The sequence below is a fragment of the Chionomys nivalis genome, chromosome 15 (assembly GCF_950005125.1).
Source record: "Chionomys nivalis chromosome 15, mChiNiv1.1, whole genome shotgun sequence".
Lineage (NCBI taxonomy): Eukaryota > Metazoa > Chordata > Mammalia > Rodentia > Cricetidae > Chionomys > Chionomys nivalis.
In genome coordinates, this window is record NC_080100.1 from 68,046,770 (window position 1) to 68,065,360 (window position 18,591).

Here is an 18,591-nt window from a genome sequence, read left to right on the forward strand (position 1 = left end):
GACCATAACCCAAACATTCCAGACTGTTTGGGTATATGGATGGCAGGAACTGGGTGGCGCTTCCACACGAACAGTCTCTGTGTCGCCCAACAACACTTGGGTTCAAGTGATCCACCTCAGTCCCACAGCAGCACGCTCTACAAGTGCCTGCTTGCTACAGGCAAGTTTACAGAGAACTTTTGAAAACCTGTCACTCATTTAGTTCCTCTCTAAAAAAATAAATATGAGGAATTCCCCCCCACACTCCCCTTCCATTGCAGGGTTTCTCTGTAGCTTTGGAGCCTGTCCTGGAACTAGCTCTTGTAGCCCAGGCTGGCCTTGAACTCAAAGAGAACCGCCCGCCTCTCTCTGCTGGGATTAAAGGTGTACGCCACCACTGCTAGGCGAGTAATTTTTATTGTATTGCTTTTAATATAAGTAAATGCGAAAAGGATGATAGGCAGTTAAAAAACTGAAAGTGAAAACATACCATATCCCCTTAAAATCACTAATTTTTTTAAAAAGCTTTTTTAAAAAAGTGTACATGTATACTATTAGGAATATTTCCTAAACGAGTCTCTCTGCCTGTGCAAAATACTCCAATCAAACCATCAAAAATGCCGTGCTCTTGAGTGGCCGGGAGCATGGGGGGAGCAAAGCACACACAAAACCTGAAACCACGCCTTCCTTCTCCCGAAGGGAACCTAAATACCCTTGGGAGTGGTCCTGACCCTCCCCACAGAGGAGGGTTCGGCGCTTGGCAGGCTGAGAGTTGGAGCCAAGTGCTTGGCAATGCCCAGGCCAGGGGCTGGGGTGACACTTCCAACTCAATATTACACATACCTGTGTATCTGTATCTCAAGCAATAACTTAATTTGTACTAAAAAGGGCATATTACACATGGGAACCTATATGCTTTGTCTTTCAATGTTCAGTACAGCATGCAATTGGATATTTGAGTATGCAGTATATGGCCGCAACGTTTTCGTATCCGTATTGTGTGTTATCCAACCACTGAGCTGAACATCAGCCTAGGTATTATTCCATCGCTATAGACAATCCTATACATGGATTACAAGAGTTATTGTTGGACTAGATGCCCAAACATCGGGGAAGAGTTGCTCCAGACACCATTCACATAACCACAAATTGATGCAAAAGCAAGAGGATTTTTATTCTGTCATGACAGGGTCCTTCAGGTTCGGGATATGAAGGACAACGATAGCTGTTACAGTCCATCTTTTAAAGCAAAAAGCCACAGACACAAGGGGGGAACCTGTAGGTTGTTTTCCAACTTATTGGATTGGCTTATTCGAAGGGTTACTAGCAATGATTGGTCTATTCCAGGGCAGGAGAATAGTTGCATGGTCAGGTGATAAGGGAGAGCATCTGTGGTCCATCCTGACCTTTGGTTCAGTGACTAAATCAATACATCAGGAACTGAGTCAACATCTGTGGGTTGTATTTGCCTCAATTCCCAAAATGGAGTTACGTTTGAAGATTATTCACATGGACACGGGAGGATGAGCAGTCTAGCATGTGTGTGTGTGTGTGGGGGGGTGACTGTCCCCTTTCCAAGATACAGTGAGTGTAAGGTTTTAGAAAAATGTCTTAGGGTTGAAGGGGCTTACAAATGCATTTAGAGTCTTTCATTATGAGGCTTCTGCCAATATTTCTTACAAGGTATATTCTTAGGCATGAGATTGCTGAGTGCAATTAAACTTTGGGTAAATCTAGCGTGAAACCATCAATCGCCTTTAAAAAAGAATTGATGTCACTCATGCTGGAAGAGCAGGGTAGGCTGGCTGTCACCATCAAAAGCACTCATAACGGGCCAGGACTGAAGCAGTAATCAGACACTGGGCGGAAGCCCCGAGAACCCGTACTTCCGATCACGTAGCCTTGCCGCGCGCGGCCCCCCCCCCCCCCCCCACTTGGAGACTGCGCGCGCAGGCCCAGGACGCAGAGCCAGCGTGCCGGGGCGGGGCGGGGCGAGGACCCCAGCCCCGGAAGGTGGGTTCTCGGGGTGCGGCGATGCCTGCGGGCGGAGCTTTTCCGCGCGCTGCTTCCGGTCTCTCGGAGGGCGGGCCTGGGCTTCCGGTGGCGGCTGGCGGCCGTTCTGAGCCAGCCCGGTCCGGGCTCTCCTGCCGCTGCGCCGTCAGTCATGAAAGCTGATCCTCAGGTCCCTCGCACCCCCGTGCCCTAGAATGGCCGCTGGGACTGCTTCTTGGTGCCGGCCGGTCCGTCGCTGCCTTCTGAGCCGAGCTGCAGGGCTCTTCCCGGCGGCAGCCGAACTTGACGTTTCCTGTGGTTGCCCCCAGCTGTAAATAGCAGAGGTGTATTAAAGCAGTTTCGGTCCCCGCACTCTGTGATGACGACCTTTAATGCAGCACCGCCCCAAGTCAAGCGTATTCCAGGGATTCAGACTCAGACGAACCTTCTTGTCCTCTTTAATACCAGACGCTGGCGGTAATTTGCTCAGCTGCATGACTTCCTTTAAATTGAGCAGGTGTTCTTTAAATACTTGTGGACACAATCTTGTGCCTTAGCATTCCTAGATCAGGAACCATGTTTCCTGATACATGCATGCACCGCTAATATAAAGACCTCTATGCATTTTTGCTGAAGGGCTTTTGTGGCTTTCAAGATGATTTTCTTTCAGGTCACATGTTCCTATAAATCGCTGGCTGCTAATTACATGAAAGCAACACCTAGTCAGTTCATGAGGAGTAATGAGCCTTTACATGCAGTGTCCAAGCTAGTAGTCATTCATCAAAGGTAGCTGGCTGTATGTTTTTATTCATCCAAAGTGCTATAAAACTGCTAAAGCATTTCCCCTCCCTGAGCCTAAAACCAAGTGTGTCACCCTGGAGATAAGCATTGGGATAGTGTGTGGCCAAGTGCTTGCTTGCTCTTAGAGCGCCTTAGTCATTGCTTAAGAGGAGTCACACGTGAGTACCTTTACTTTCATGTCGTCTTCTATGTCCAGTGCATGTTTACTTGAATGAATTATCTGCATTAGAAAGGTATCTAAAACTGACGGAGCGTTCACTTAGCTAATGTGTAGTTTTATTTTTAGAAGGCACACTTTTAGGTACCTAATTTTAGGGATCAACAAAAACAACAAAACCCACCATTTTTCAAAAAGAGAACTATGGAACAGAAGAACATTTTTTTGTTGTTGTTGTCCGAGATAGGGTTTCTTTGTGTAGCCCTGGCTGTCCTGGAACTCACTCAGTAGACCAGGCTGGCTTCAAACTCACAGAGATTCGCCTACCACTGCCTCCGGCATGCTAGGATTAAAGGCGTGCGCCACCACCGCCTGGCAGAATTGAATTTTTTAAAGAAGAAAATCATTTATTGCTAAAATTGAGTAGTTGTCTAACTTTGCACTTTCTTTTATTTAGGTAAAGGAATCTGGTATCTTAGCTCTATTATACACATGGTGAATGCCTAACAGTTATTCTTGAAAAAGCTAAGTGCATGGAAAATGTTCTCATCAAAACATGTTAATTATGTGTGGTAACTAATTAATTAGCTAGGTTTTGTCATTCCACATGTATGTGTACTTCAGAACATCATGTAGACTGCAAATACATACAATTTTATGTCAGTGTAAAAAACTACACTTTTTAAAAATTCTGCTTTTTAAAATAGAGGAAATATGTAGGCATATGTATGCATGCATGAACAGTGTATCAGAGTAAAAGAATTTAAATTCTTAAGGGTGAGCGCATGGACTCATTACCTAAATGGACTGTGATATTCACAGTAATTAAGAACAATATGGGTGTTAATTTTAAATAATTTATCTCATATAAATAGTACCATGGATGGTGCATAAAGAAAACTATTATTTGAAAGATAATACTTTTCTATGCAAGACTGTAATCATAGCTTTTTGAAGCTGTTATCATGTAGAGCCTTCTGTTCCTTATCAGCCCCTTCAGAGTGCACTGCAGTTTTTCTTGGTCTGAGTCAAACCTTGTAAATGTTCCATGCTCAAACACTGAAATTTGAGGGAGGCTGCATTTGGTTTTATTTGTCTGATTGTCAAGAGAGGTTAACCTGTTAAGTTAGTCTACATCTATTGCCATTTGCTGTTTTTTGGTGGTGGTGGTGGCGCTAACCTTTTATCTATTGCTAAGTTTTGACCTAATATATTCTCAAATAGTTCATTCTTATCTCTGTGTGGGAAAATGCTCTAGGGATTCAAAACCTTGTTTTTCATGACCTTACAACAAAGGCAAAGTAGGATTCAACTTAAATACTAGAAAGAATAACTTTAAATCTAAGAACTGGCAACATTTTTGAGGCTTTAAAGAATACTTTTATTATCCTCTTGCATTTCTCTGTAAATTTATAAACATGCATTCCTGGGGACTGGAGAGATGGCTCAGCAGTTAAGAATGCTGCTCTTCCAGAGGACCTGGACTTGATTTCCAGCAGCTACATGGTGACTTCAAACTGTCTGTAACTCCAGTTCTAGGGGAATCCTATGCCATTTTCCAGCCTTCCAGGGCACTTGACATGTACACAGTGTGCAGACATACATGCAGACAAAATATCAAAACACAAAAAATAAAATAATAATGAAAATACTTACAAAGCTTATATTCATGAATAACATGGTATTTGGTTTTCTGTGATTTTGCACATGATTAAAAGAAATGAAAGCTCACTTTCCACATGTTAAAAATGAGTTCGTTTCTACTGCAATACAGCACTCCATTGATTGAGTCCTGCTACTAATGGGCTTTGCTGTTTCTTATCTTTTGCTGGTGTGGTCATTCTTTTAACATGCCTCAAGTGGGCTATTGGGTCATGACTTTTCACCTTTGGCGATGCCATCACTACTGGTTATACCGTATTCTTGCCAACCTCCTATAACTTTTTGCTAGTCTGCTGGATGTAAATATTCCAGCTTGGGCTTTGCATTGCATTTTATTTTTCTGATGAGGTTAAGCATCTTCACATGTGACTGCTGGCCACTCGGAATTCCTCATCTGTGAACTCTTTGCTCTTGTCTTCTGTCCATTTTCTTTGTTTATTTGACATTTACTTACTGTCCATAGGGAGTCTTCATGTTTTCTGCATCTTACTTTGAGGGCTATGTGTGTTGCAAATTTAATATATTTTTTCCTTTCACTTCAGCCTGTTTACCTTTCCTCTCCTTTTTGTTTTCTGTTTTCTCGTGATTTGCTTCCTTTGTGTTCTTCCCATAAAATCTGATAAGACTGCAGTCCAGCTCTGAAGGTAAATGCTCCCACTAGCAATTCCTGTAATTGACCAAGTCAAGCAAAACCCAATGAGCACAGAGACATATTGTCCCAGTGTCTTGTCAGTCACAGACAACCCAGAAAAAACTGTGGTGATGGTTCCCTTTACGTTTTTATTATTATTTATAGAGTCTCACTGTATAGCCCTAGCTGGTAGACCAGGCTAGCCTTGAACTCACAGACAACCACCTGTCTGTGCCTTGTGAGACCTGGGATTAAGGATGTGTGTGCCACAGCTGGCCCCTTGCTCTTCTTGTTAAACTTATTTTTGCTGTTCTATTTTGGGATAATTTTAAAAACAGCATATATCTTAGTTTTTTCAAATAACAGTTAAATGCCAAGTTAAACCCCAACCCCTCCCCCACACAGGGCTAGAACTCATGCCATGGGCTAGCAAACACATGCTTTGTTGCTGAGCTGCATCCCAGCCCAGCTAGGTTACTCAGAGCAGGAGCTGACTCCAGACTCCAGAGTAGTTTCCTAAACTTAATCTATGTGAAGTTTATACACTGAGTGAAATGTTTAGCTTCTCCCTGCCAGTGCACACACTGACTTCCCCTCCAAGCCCAGGCCTCTGGTGCTTTCACATGTCCTGCCTTCTGCCTGTCTTAGTGCTGGGCTTGTGATGTTAACGTTTGTCCTACCTTCTGCCTGGTGTAGCACTTGCTTTGTTAGAGTAGCTGATAAATCTCCTTTTCCAAAGCTCACTTCTAATAAACTGAGTGAAGATTTTGTTCCTAAGTTTTCTGTTTTTATAAACTTGCTTTTAAAATGAGTCATAGTTTTTTCCTCTTAACATTGTAAAGTTTATGGGTTGGAGTCATTTAATCTAGGTCCAAGTTCTCCTTTAAACAAATTGGATATGTGGGTACATATATGTAAAATGTTTACCTCAGACTGAAATGGGTTTGTCAAGATGTTAGCTCCTTGTGAATATGGCAGTATTAGTGTGGTTTAGAAGGCAGACTGAGGGTCATCAACTGACAACTGGGGTCTTTGAAGCTGATGTGTGATTCATAGTATTTTCAATTGTAGACAACTGAATAAGTTTAATACTAAGAGTATTTCCCAGTCCACTTAGTGTAGTTAACAGCAGTTGAGTCTCTAGCAAATATCATTTTTATTCACTTCATTTCCTCGTTCATATAAAATTCTTTATCTTGCTTAAGTCAGAGTTGTAAATCTCACACTCTGATAACAAATTCATACAATTATAAAATTGTTTAGATGAAATTCAAAGGTGCTAAAGCAATGGCTTAGAGGTTTAAGAGCACTGGCTACTCTTTTAGAGGACCCAGGTTTGATCTTTAGCACCTACAAGTTGGCATCCAATCCTCTGTAACTCTGGTTTCCAGGGGAATCTGATGCTGTCTTTGGCCTCAGACACCAGCCAAGCATGGACATGTAGTACACAGACACATGCAGGCAACATACCCCTTACATAAAATAACCTTTTAAAGATGAGAGCGGGGGGGGGGGAGAGAGGGGGGAGAGAAAGAGAGGGAGGGAGGGAGGGAGGGAAGGAGGGAGGGAGGGAGGGAGGGGGGGTGGGGAGAGAGGCGTGTAAGACCTAGGATTGCTACAAACCTTTAGAAGGATTTCGTTTTGATTTGGAGGGCTATGTCTGACACGCACACACGCAGCACTTGCTGCTGGAGATGCAGCTCAGTTGGTAGAGTGCTTGCAGTGCACACACAGAGCCCGGCATAGACCTGGTGTTGTCCCTCATGCCTGTGATATGAGCACTAGGGAGAGGGAGGCTGGAAGATCGGTGTGCAAGGCCAGCTGAGACTCATAAGACCTGTCTCACAAACAAGCACACCCTGTAAACATGCAGCCGTGGGACTGCGTGTTGAACAGTGTTACAGAGTAGGTAGTCTTGAGGGCTGAGCAGACATGTAGCCGAGACTGTCTCTAGGAATAATACCGACTCATTTTTTAAGTGCTGATTTCTTTCTTCACCTTGTAATTTCCACATTTGGCCCAAAGCACTTTGAAATATGGACAACAGAGGGTTGTAATGGTTATATATAATGGATATAAGCTTTTACTTAGTTAATAACCACAGCCAGTATTTGGTTTTTAGGAGAGTTGAAGTGTCAAAAATAAGTCAGTTTACACCAAGGGAGCAGGATACTCTGAGCTTTTTCCTAACCAGTTTTAGAACAGAATGGTTTCCTGGGAAGCCCCAGTTTTTTTCATGTATCAGTTAGTGATTTTACCTTATTGACTGCCTTTATTTTTCTGATTATTACCTACTTGCAGTTTAAGGCAGATGATAGAGTAATTAATTTCATTTGATTAACAGTCCCTGGGTGCTGTGCTGGTGTCACCTCTCTCCGCGTCTTCCTCTTGTCTCTGAACACGACAAGCTTTCAGGATGGGCTTAGGCCGCGTTCCCTTTCTCCCCCACCTCAGAACACCCTGGCCAAGTCACCCTGGCTCTGCCGCTTGGCTGTGGCAGCTTCCTGCTCTGTGTTCTCATACCTGCTCTGTTACCATCCATTTTCCAGAGAGGCTGGAACACAGTTTTTAAAAGGACACATGCCCCTAGACTGGCTGCCTCCCTCTGTCACCCCAGTGGTGTCCTTCACCTATACGCAGCGCAGCCAGTCTTGTAGTGTTGTCCAGCTTTGTCTGTCTGTTGTTGTTCCTCAAACTAGCTAAGCCTTTTCTTTCCCTCGGGCTTTCATTCTTTCTCAGTATGGAGTTCTCTCCCACCAGTTCTTCACATGTCTGACTCATTTTAGGGGGGTAGTTTATCTTACTCTACAGTCTGTTCATTTTAGGGGGTAGTTTGATTATCTTACTCTACAGTCTGACTCATTTTAGGGGGGTAGTTTATCTTACTCTGCAGTCTGTTCATTTTAGGGGGGGTAGTTTATCTTACTCTGCAGTCTGTTCATTTTAGGGGGGTAGTTTATCTTACTCTGCAGTCTGTTCATTTTAGGGGGGGTAGTTTATCTTACTCTGCAGTCTGTTCATTTTAGGGGGGTAGTTTATCTTACGCTACAGTCTGTTCATTTTAGGGGGGTAGTTTATCTTATGCTATAGTCTGTTCTTTGCAAGATTTCCTCACCCTGTCACTTTCTCTCACATCAACCAATATAATTTCATCGTGTGTCATTCTTACTTATATATTTGTTTGATATCAATCTTGCCATGTAGAACACAATCCTTGAGAGGGCAGAAAGCTTGCATGTCCCAACTCCTGAAGTGCCAGTCACATAGTCATTGGTCAGAAAGCATTCATACAATGATCATCTCTAATGAGAAAACTCGGAAGGAGAATCTGAAGATAATATCATTTGTAATTCTGGTGGCTTTTAAAGATGACTACCAAAGTTGTGATTAGATGTTTCCGGGACACTTTAACCTCTGTCATATGTCACAAGCCTTTCATTTTGTCACAGAATAAAGGAATTGAAGTAACTCTGCTCCAATAAACAGTTCAGGCACCTACAGGACCCCATACATTGACATCTTCTATCAGGAAGAGATTGCTGTGTGAAGTCGCCCCAACCGTGACGCCATGGTTGGTCTTCCCGCATGGAATCCCTGGGACGTGACTATAGTCTTAACATATACACAAGCCACTGAGTCGCTGTGCAGTAGAAAGACTGAATAAAAGACTCTGCAATCCTCTTGTACAAGTTAATCAAAGGGGGAAATCATCTTAGTGTCTATGTGTGAAAATGGTGTGAAAACCTGTTCACACCTCTCTCTTGCAGAGAGTAATTATCTGGTGGGACAAACAAAAGACTGTGTTCGAGTGAGGCACCCACCAGGGTACCCAAGCATCCATGGACTCCTTCAACAGACACAAACAGTGCGGAGAACAGATGGATGTTCTTTAGTATTGAATTTGATATGGAATGAAAGGGCATGAAGCCTTAAGCTCTATGCCGCTGCTCTTAAATTGCCTGTCTTTTCTGTTCTGACAGTAGGGAATTTTCCTTGTTTTGGTGGTGTTGGGTCCATAAATCAAAGTAAAGACTAGCTACAATCTAGTATTTACAAGTGTTCTATTGTTGTGGAATGTTAGCTGGAGATATGTTGCAGTTGTTTATGATGTGGAACTTTTGTTTAATGATGCAAAGATGTATTGCATTCTTTTTTTTTCTTTTTTTAAATTTATTTATTTATTTATTAAAGATTTCTGCCTTCTCCCCGCCACCACCTCCCACTTCACTCCCCCTCCCCCATCAAGTCCCCCTCCCTCATCATCCCTAAGAGTAATCCGGGTTCCCTGCCCTGTGGGAAGTCCAAGGACCACCCACCTCCATCCAGGTCTAGTAAGGTGAGCATCCAAACTGCCTAGGCTCCCACAAAGCCAGTACGTGCAGTAGGATCAAAAACCCATTGCCATTGTTCTTGAGTTCTCAGTAGTCCTCATTGTCCATTATGTTCAGCAAGTCCGGTTTTATCCCATGCCTTTTCAGACCCAGGCCAGCTGGCCTTGGTGAATTCCTGATAGAACATCCCCATTGTCTCGGTGTGTGGGTGCACCCCTCGTGGTCCTGAGTTCCTTGCTCGTGCTCTGTCTCCTGCTCTTGATTTGGACCTTGAGATTTCAGTCCAATGCTCCAATGTGGGTCTTTGTCTCTGTCTTTTTTCATCGCCTAAATGTTGTTCTTTGGGTTCATCTTCTTAATTAGCTTCTCTAGAATCACGCATAATAGGCTCAACGTCCCCTATTCATGGCTAGGAACCAAATATGAGTGAGTACATCCCATGTTCCTCTTTTTGGGTCTGGCTCACCTCACTCAGAATAGTGTTTTCTATTTCCGTCCATTTTCATGCAAAATGCAGGAAGTCATTGTTTCTTACTGCTGAGTAGTACTCTAATATGTATATATTCCATACTTTCTTCATCCATTCTTCCATTGAAGGGCATCTAGGTTGTTTCCAGGTTCTGGCTATTACAAACAATGCTGCTATAAACATAGTTGAGCATATACTTTTGTTGTATGATAGGGCATCTCTTGGGTATATTCCCAAGACTGGTATTGCTGGGTTCAGTGGTAGGTTGATCCCGACTTTCCTGAGAAACTGCCACACTGCTTTCCAATGTGGTTGCACAAGTTTGCATTCCCACCAGCAATGGATGAGAGTACCCCTTTTCTCCAAAACCTCTCCAGAAAAGGCTATCATTGGTGTTTTTGATTTTAGCCATTCTGACAGGTGTAAGATGGTATCTTAAAGTTGTCTTGATTTGCATTTCCCTGATTGCTAGGGAAGATGAGTATGACCTTAAATGTCTTTTGGCCATTCGAACTTCTTCTGTTGAGAATTCTCTGTTCAGCTCAGTGCCCCATATTTTAATTGGGTTGATTAGCCCTTTACAGTCTACTTTCTTGAGTTCTCTATATATTTTGGAGATCAGACCTTTGTCAGTTGCGGGGTTGGTGAAGATCTTCTCCCAGTCAGTGGGTTGCCTTTTTGTCTTAGTGACAGTGTCCTTTGCTTTGCAGAAGCTTCTCAGTCTCAGGAGGTCCCATTTATTCAATGATGCCCTTAATGTCTGTGCTGCTGGGGTTGTACGTAGGAAGTGTTCTCCTGTGCCCATGTGTTGTAGAGTACTTCCCACTTTCTCTTCTATTAGGTTCAGTGTGTTCAGACTGATATTGAGGTCTTTAATCCATTTGGACTTGAGTTTTGAGCATGGTGATAGATATGGATCTATTTTCAGTCTTCTACAGGCTGACATCCAGTTTTGCCAGCACCATTTGTTAAAGATGCTCTTTTTTTTCCATTGTATACTTTTAGCTCCTTTATCAAAAATCAGTTGTTCATAGGTTTGTGGGTTAAAGCTAGGGTCTTCTATTTGATTCCATTGGTCGACTTCTCTGTTTCTATGCCAATACCAAGCTGTTTTCAATACTGTAGCTCTGTAATAGAGTTTGAAGTCAGGGATGGTAATGCCTCCAGACAATCCTTTATTGTATTAGATTGTTTTGGCTATCCTGGGTTTTTTGTTTTTCCATATAAAGTTGATTATTGTCTTTTCTAGATCTGTGAAGAATTTTGATGGGATTTTGATGGGGATTGCGTTGAATCTATAGATTGTTTTTGGTAGAATTGCCATTTTTACTATGTTGATCCTCCCAATCCAAAAGCAAGGGAGATCCTTCCATTTTCTGGTGTCCTCATCGATTTCTTTCTTCAAAGATTTAAAGTTCTTGTCAAATAGAACTTTCACTTCCTTGGTTAGAGTTACCCCAAGGTATTTTATGCTATTTGTGGCTATTGTGAAAGGTGATGATTCTCTTATTTCCCTCTCTGCTTCCTTATCCTTTGTGTATAGGAAGGCAACTGTTTTTTTGGAGTTGATCTTGTATCCTGCCACATTCCCAAAGGTGTTTATCAGCTGTAGGAGTTCTTTGGTAGAGTTTTTGGGGTCGCTTATGTATACTATCATATCATCTGCAAATAACGAAAGCTTAACTTCTTCCTTTCCAATATGGATCCCCTTGATCCCCTTATGTTGTCTTATCGCTATTGCTAGAACTTCAAGCACTATATTGAAGAGGTATGGAGAGAGTGGACATCCTTGTCGTGTTCCTGATTTTAGTGGGATGGTTTTGAGTTTTTCTCCGTTTAATTTAATGTTAGCTGTCGGCTTGCTGTAAATAGCTTTTATTATATTTAGGTATGATCCTTTTATCCCTAATCTCTCCAAGACCTTCATCATAAAGGGGTGTTGAATTTTGTCGAATGCTTTTTCAGCATCTAATGAAATGATCATATGGTTTTTATCTTTCAGTTTATTTATATGGTTGATTACATTGATAGATTTGCGTATGTTGAACCAGCCGTGCATCTCTGGGATGAAGCCTACTTGATCATAATGGATAATTTTTCTGATGTGTTCTTGGATTCGGTTTGCCAGTATTTTATTGAGAATTTTTGCGTCGTTGTTCATGAGTGAGATAGGCCTGTAATTCTCTTTCTTGGTTGGGTCTTTGTGTGGTTTTGGTATCAGGGGAACTGTAGCTTCATAAAAGGAATTTGGCAATGACTCTTCTGTTTCTATATTGTGAAATACATTAAGAAGTATAGGTTTAGCTCTTCTTGGTAGGTCTGGTAGAATTCTGCATTGAAACCATCTGGTCCTGGGCTTTTTTTGGAAGGGAGATTTTTGATAACCATTTCTAATTCTTCGCGACTAACCAGTCTATTTAGATCGTTCACCTGTTCTTGGTTTAGCTTTGGTATATGGTACTTATCTAAAAAAATGTCCATTTCTTTTGCATTTTCCAGTTTTGTGACATACAGGCTTTTGTAGTAAGATCTAATGATTCTCTGAATTTCCTCTGTGTCTGTGGTTATGTCCCCCTTTTCATTTCTGATCTTATTTATTTGCGTGTTCTCTCTCTGTCGTTTAATTAGTTTGGATAGGGGTTTGTCGATTTTGTTGATTTTCTCTAAGAACCAACTTTTTGTTTCATTGATTCTTTGGACTGTTTTCTGTGTTTCTATTTTGTTGATTTCTGCCCTCAGTTTGATTATTTCCAGTCTTCTACTCCTCCTGGGTGCTTCTGCTTCTTTTTTTTTCTAGAGTTTTCAGGTGTGCTGTTAAGTCCCCAATGTATGCTTTCTCCGTTTTCTTTAAGTGGGCACTTAGTGCTATGAACTTTCCTCTGAGCACTGCTTTCATCGTGTCCCATAGGTTTGATTATGTTGTCTCTTTATTTTCATTAAATTCAAGGAAGACTTTAATTTCTTTCTTAATTTCTTCCTTGACCCAGGTGTGGTTCAGTAGTTGACTGTTCAGTTTCCATGAGTTTGCCAGCTTTTTGGGGGTAGCATTGTTGTTGCCTTCTAACTTTAATCCGTGGTGATCTGATAAGACACAGGAGGACACTGATATTTTTTTGTATCTGTGGAGGTTTCCTTTGTTACCGAGTATGTGGTCAATTTTCAAGAAGGTTCCATGAGCTGCAGAGAAGAAGGTATATTCTTTCCTATTTGGGTGGAGTGTTCTATAGATGTTGGTTAAGTCCATTTGCTTCATTACCTTCAACAATTCTCTTAAGTATCTATTAGTTTTCTGTCTGATTGACCTGTCCATTGGTGAGAGAGGTGTGTTGAAGTCTCCTACTACTAGTGTGTGTGGTTTGATGTCTGCCTTGAGTTTTAGTAATATTTCTTTTACATAAGTGGGTGCTTTTATATTAGGGGCGTAGATATTCAGGATTGAGACTTCATCCTGATGAATTGTTCCTGTTATGGGTATAAAGTGTCCATCTCGATCTCTTCTGATTGATTTTAGTTTGAAGTCCGTTTTGTTAGAAATTAGTATGGCCACACCTGCATTTTTCTTAGGACCATTTGCTTGAAAAACCTTTTCCCATCCCTTTACTCTGAGTAGATGCCTGTCTTTGTGGTTGAGATGTGTTTCTTGCAAACAGCAGAATGTTGGATCCTGTTTTCGTATCCAATCTTTTAGTCTGTGTCTTTTTATAGGTGAATTGAGACCATTAATATTAAGTGATATTAATGACCAGTGGTTGATTACTCTGGTTATTCCTATTGTTTTTTGTAGTAGAGTTTTTGTGTCTCCCTTCTTTGAGTCGTGCTGGTGAAGGGTCGCTAGATGCTTGGGTTATTGTAGGCAGTGTTGGCTATGTTGGATTCCTTGTGTTGTGATTTTCCTTCTATTACTTTCTGTAGGGTTGGATTTGTGGCTACGTATTGTTTAAATTTGTTCTTATCCTGGAATGTCATGTTTTCTCCATTGATAGTGAACGATAGCTTGGCTGGGTATAGTAGTTTGGTTTGCATCCATGGTCTCTTAGTTTCTGCAGTACTTCTATCCAGGACCTTCTGGCTTTCATGGTTTCCATAGAGAAGTCAGGTGTAAGTCTGATCAGTTTACCTTTATAAGTAACTTGCCGTTTTTCCTTTGCAGCTCTTAATATTCTTTCTTTAGTCTGTATATTTTGTGTTTTGATTATAATATGGCGAGGGGATGTTTTTCTTTGATCCAGTCTGTTTGATGTTCTGTATGCTTCTTGAATATTCAAAGGAATATCTTTATTTATGTTGGGAAAGTTTTCTTCTATAATTTTGTTAAAAATATTTTCTGGACCTTTGAGTTGTGACTCTTCTCCTTCTTCTATCCCTATTTTTCTTAGGTTTGGTCTTTTTATTGTGTCCCATATTTCCTGAATGTTTTGTGACAAAACTTTGTTGGTTTTGCTGTTTTCTTTGATCAGTGCGTTTATTTTCTCTATGTTGTCTTCAGAATCTGAGATTCTTTCTTCTATCTCTTGTAGTCTCTTGATTATGCTTGTTTTTGTAGCCTCTGCTCGTTGTCCATATCATCCAACTGGTCCTCATTTTGTGTTTTCTTCCTTGCTTCAATTTCCGTTTTCAATTCTTGAACTGTTTCCATTACCTGTTTGATCGTTTTTTCTTGGTTTCCCACGGCATCATTTACATATTTACTCATTTCATCAAACTTTTTGTTATACTTCTCATCCATTTCTATAAGGGTGTTTTTTACATGTTGTTTAAGGGACTCTATTGCTTTCATAAAGTCAATTTTTTCCACTTCTTCTTTGTTAGGGTGTTCAAGTCCTTCTGTTGTAAGATCATTGGGTTCTGGTGTTTCCATGTTGTTTTTCATATTGTTGGGTGAATTCTTGCCTTGACGCCTGCCTACCTCCTCCTAACAATGCTATCTAATGGGTTTTTAAAGTCAAGAACAGGTTTCCCTGATGGCCAAGGGCTCTGCTTACAAAGTGCCCTCGCTCCGTTTCCTGGCTCCCACCGTGGGCCAAGATCTCTCTTACCACTCAGAAGGATCTTCAGGACCAGGACCAGGCTCCCCGTTTGCCCAGGACCTCGTCCACAAAAGGCCTACCCCTCTGTAGGCCAGCCACCAAAACAGAGAAACTCCCGCTGTCCTCTGCCCCGAGCTCCCGACCCAGTGCCCAAACAGGCTATACTGGGTGATCCCGCAGCCCCGCAGAAGGGAGGGGGAGTGGAAGAGGGCCCTGGGCACAAGCTGGGATGGGCCAGAAATAGAGAGGTCGCAGCAGAGGAGGAGCAGCCCCCCCAGAGCGTATCAGCCTTAGCAGGCTTACGGGGGGGGGGGGGGGGGGGGGGGGGGGGGGGGGGGAAGGGGGTCTGAGAATGCTCCTGCTCCGTTTCCTGTGTCCGGGCGCGGGCCCAGAACACTCTCCCCACTCAGGAGGGTCTTCAGGGACAGGACGCGGCTCCCAGTTTGCCCGTGGACCTCGCCAATAAAAGGCCTTCCTCTCTACAGGCCAGGCCCCAAAAAACCTACTTGATTTAACTGTGTGGGCCGGGGTTCTGTGCTTCCGTTCGCCGCTTCCGTCCGCCACTCCCGTCCGCCACTTCCGTCCACCGCGGGCCAGGTCTTTTTTTTTAATTTAAAATGACATGGAAATAAAAGCATTTTTATTTATATTCATGTAGGATGTCTCCAGTTCCTTGAAGAAAGGTTAGGGGAAGACAATATCAGACATCAGAAGTATAGGAATAGGTTGTATTGCATTCTTTTATGTTGAATTTGTTTAATTCTGTGAAGCTGTTTTACTTTGCCTGTCTAAAACACCTAGTTGATCTAATAAAGAGCTGGAAAGCCAGTAGCGAGACAGGAGAAAGGATAGGTGGGACTGGCAGGCAGAGAGGATAAATAGGAGGGGAAAGCCGGGAAGAGAGATCTAGGAGCGAGGAGGAGATGGGGTGGAGGACTTCAGAGGTCAGTCACCCAGCACAGCAAGCCATGAGTAAGAACAGAAAGGTAAAAGCTCAGAGGCAAAAGGTAGATGTGACAATTAGGAAAAGCTGGCTAGAAATAAGTCAGGCTAAGTAAAAATAAGAGTCCGTGTGATTGTTTGGGAGCTGAATGGTGGCCTCCCAAAGACAAAAGAGATCAAAGAGCTAAGAATTTTTTTAAAAAGCCCAACAACATTCTATACAGCTATAGAAAAATGCATTCATTAGTTTCAAAAAATTCAGACAACTCAATATTTATCTCTAGGCTGTGTCCATACTAGAAAGGACCCATCTAGTGTTCTCCTTCCTCCTCCTCCTCCCTCTCCTCTCCTTTTCTCACATCCCTTCCTCTCTTTTCTTCCTTCTCCCCTTACTAAGTAGCATGGACCCTGAAGTCTCTGAACAAGGCGGTGACGACAAGAACACTTCTGTCTGTGTTGGCCGAGAGGATGACATTAGAAAGTCGGAAAGAATGACGGCTGTTGTCCATGACAGAGAAGTAGTCATTTTCTACCACAAAGGGGAATACCATGCTATGGACATTCGCTGCTACCGTAAGATTTCGTTTTTAGAATTTGTATTTGTTCATCACAAAACTATCAAAATTCAGTTTAGTGATTAGATATAATATCAATTCCTTTTCAGATTCTGGAGGACCCTTACACTTGGGAGAAATTGAGGTATGTAAAATTAAATTTACTCTAAGCAAATTCAGATGTTTCCAATATTTTTATTATTTTAACCTCTGTGGGAACCACTTTAGCACGTCTGTTTCTGGTGTACAGGACTAAAGCACATGCCCATGTGAGCACTATAAAACTGTCAAGGGTTGTAGCCCATGAAGAACTTGCTACTCAGTGTGTCTGCCACAGCCCAGCACTCTTGACACAGTGGTACCTATTGGATATGGAGAAGCCCGCTCCCACAAACGCTTACTGAAGTTAAGCAAACAGCTGTGTTTAAAGCAGATCCAGGTGGTGCCCATGCTCCTTAAGGCTTGGCAACACGTCCATAGGACAGTTTAATAGTTGGGATCATAGATTTCTTGTCCATTTGCACTCAGACCTTCAGTAACTCCCAGGCCTTACAATTCTGCTAGAAGCTAGTGAAAATTCCTCTGGCAGCACTGGAAGCCCCACCCCTTTTTTGTGGCTCAGAGGCCGCGTGGTCTTCTGCCAACCAGCCCTCTTCCGCTGGTGCTCCCGCTGAGTTCTAGCCCGCGACAGAAACTCCATTGTCCTCCTTTTGCTTAGGGCTGGATAAATTGGAAATTGGAAATAGGAGAGGGAAGCACTGCTTTTGTAATAAACATTTTTAGTATTTATTTAAATATATTGATATAAACATTTGTAATGTTTATTTGCTTATTTGTGTATGGAAAAAGAGAGTCACTGTGTGGACATGGGTCTCCTCTTCCATCACGTGAGTTCCCGGGAACTCACATCATCAGCCTTAGTGGCAAGTGCCTTCACCTGCTGAGCCATCCCACTGGCAAGCTCCCCATTGTTTATGAGACAGTCTCATTGTGTAGTCCAGGCTGGCATCAAGATCCTCCTGCCACAGATCCTGAGAGCGTGCAAGTCCGCCTGGTGTGGTTCTTTAACCCGGTTCTCCTGTATTAGATTCTTAACTAAATCTGAAACCTATCTTAAACTTGTAATGTCAGCCTATTAAATCTTTTGTTTTTCCCCTGTAGGATTTCAATGGACAATCATGTATAGTTTGCCCCTGGCATAAATACAAAATCACTTTGGCAACAGGAGAAGGATTATACCAGTCTATAAACCCTAAAGACCCATCAGCAAGACCTGAGTGGTGCTCCAAGGGAATAAAGCAAAGGATACACACTGTGACGGTGGATAATGGCAACATTTATGTGACACTTTCCAAGGAGCCTTTTAAATGTGACTCTGATTATTATGCCACTGGAGAATTCAAAGTGATTCGGAGTTCTTCCTGATTAAAAAATACATATGGTAGCAAAATTATGTGTATGTTTGAAAATATTTTACAGTAATTTTGTTCCAGTACCAAAGATAATTTTTTTCCAACATAGGTATATGTAACTTTTTCCAGGGCCTGCAGATGGGCCAGAGGGGCTCAGAGCTCTTGCTCCTCTTCCTCACCTTCACACCTCACAGTCGCCCTGACTCCAGCTCCAGGGAATCCGATGCCCTCTTCTGGCCTGTGTGGGCATCAGCACACATCTCATAAATAAAATACATAAAAATAAAAGCAAGTATTTTTTAAAGTCCTGGATTTGGAGGTTTTTGAAAGCACGTTTACTTTAGTATGGCTCTGGGCCACTGAAGGTCGACAGAATATATCCCATCCCTCTCTGGACTGATTGGGATCTGTCCTTTAGAGGCTGAGATGATCTGCTTAGGAAGGTTACACAGTCAGTAACAGATGAAACAGAAGGTGTAACAGGAAAAGTTGAAGTGGGAAAAGATTTCTTTTAAATCCGCAGTCACAGAATGGCCTCCGTCCCTCTCTCCTATGGTTCCCAGCATTCCTCTGTTCTTGTGTTGCTTTGTCCACAAATTATCTGCCTCCTGTTTTAAATTATGGTTTTTATAGT

General features: G+C 42.3%; 1 protein-coding gene across 4 annotated transcripts; it reads left to right on the forward strand.

The window, feature by feature from the left end:
- Positions 1-1,923: 1,923 nt before the first annotated feature.
- Rfesd (Rieske Fe-S domain containing) lies at positions 1,924-18,166 on the forward strand. Of its 4 annotated transcripts, none has more exons than XM_057789892.1 (4): positions 1,924-1,992; positions 16,392-16,564; positions 16,656-16,690; positions 17,707-18,166. In XM_057789892.1, the coding sequence occupies exons 2-4, from the start codon at positions 16,393-16,395 to the stop codon at positions 17,968-17,970; spliced, it is 471 nt and encodes a 156-aa protein (XP_057645875.1). In that variant the 5' UTR covers positions 1,924-1,992; position 16,392; the 3' UTR covers positions 17,971-18,166. The 4 variants fall into 4 exon arrangements, with proteins under 4 accessions (XP_057645875.1, XP_057645877.1, XP_057645876.1 ...); XM_057789894.1 differs by lacking the exon at positions 1,924-1,992 and adding an exon at positions 2,090-2,930 and having other exon boundaries at positions 16,389-16,564; XM_057789893.1 differs by lacking the exon at positions 1,924-1,992 and adding an exon at positions 2,090-2,930.
- Positions 18,167-18,591: the final 425 nt, after the last annotated feature.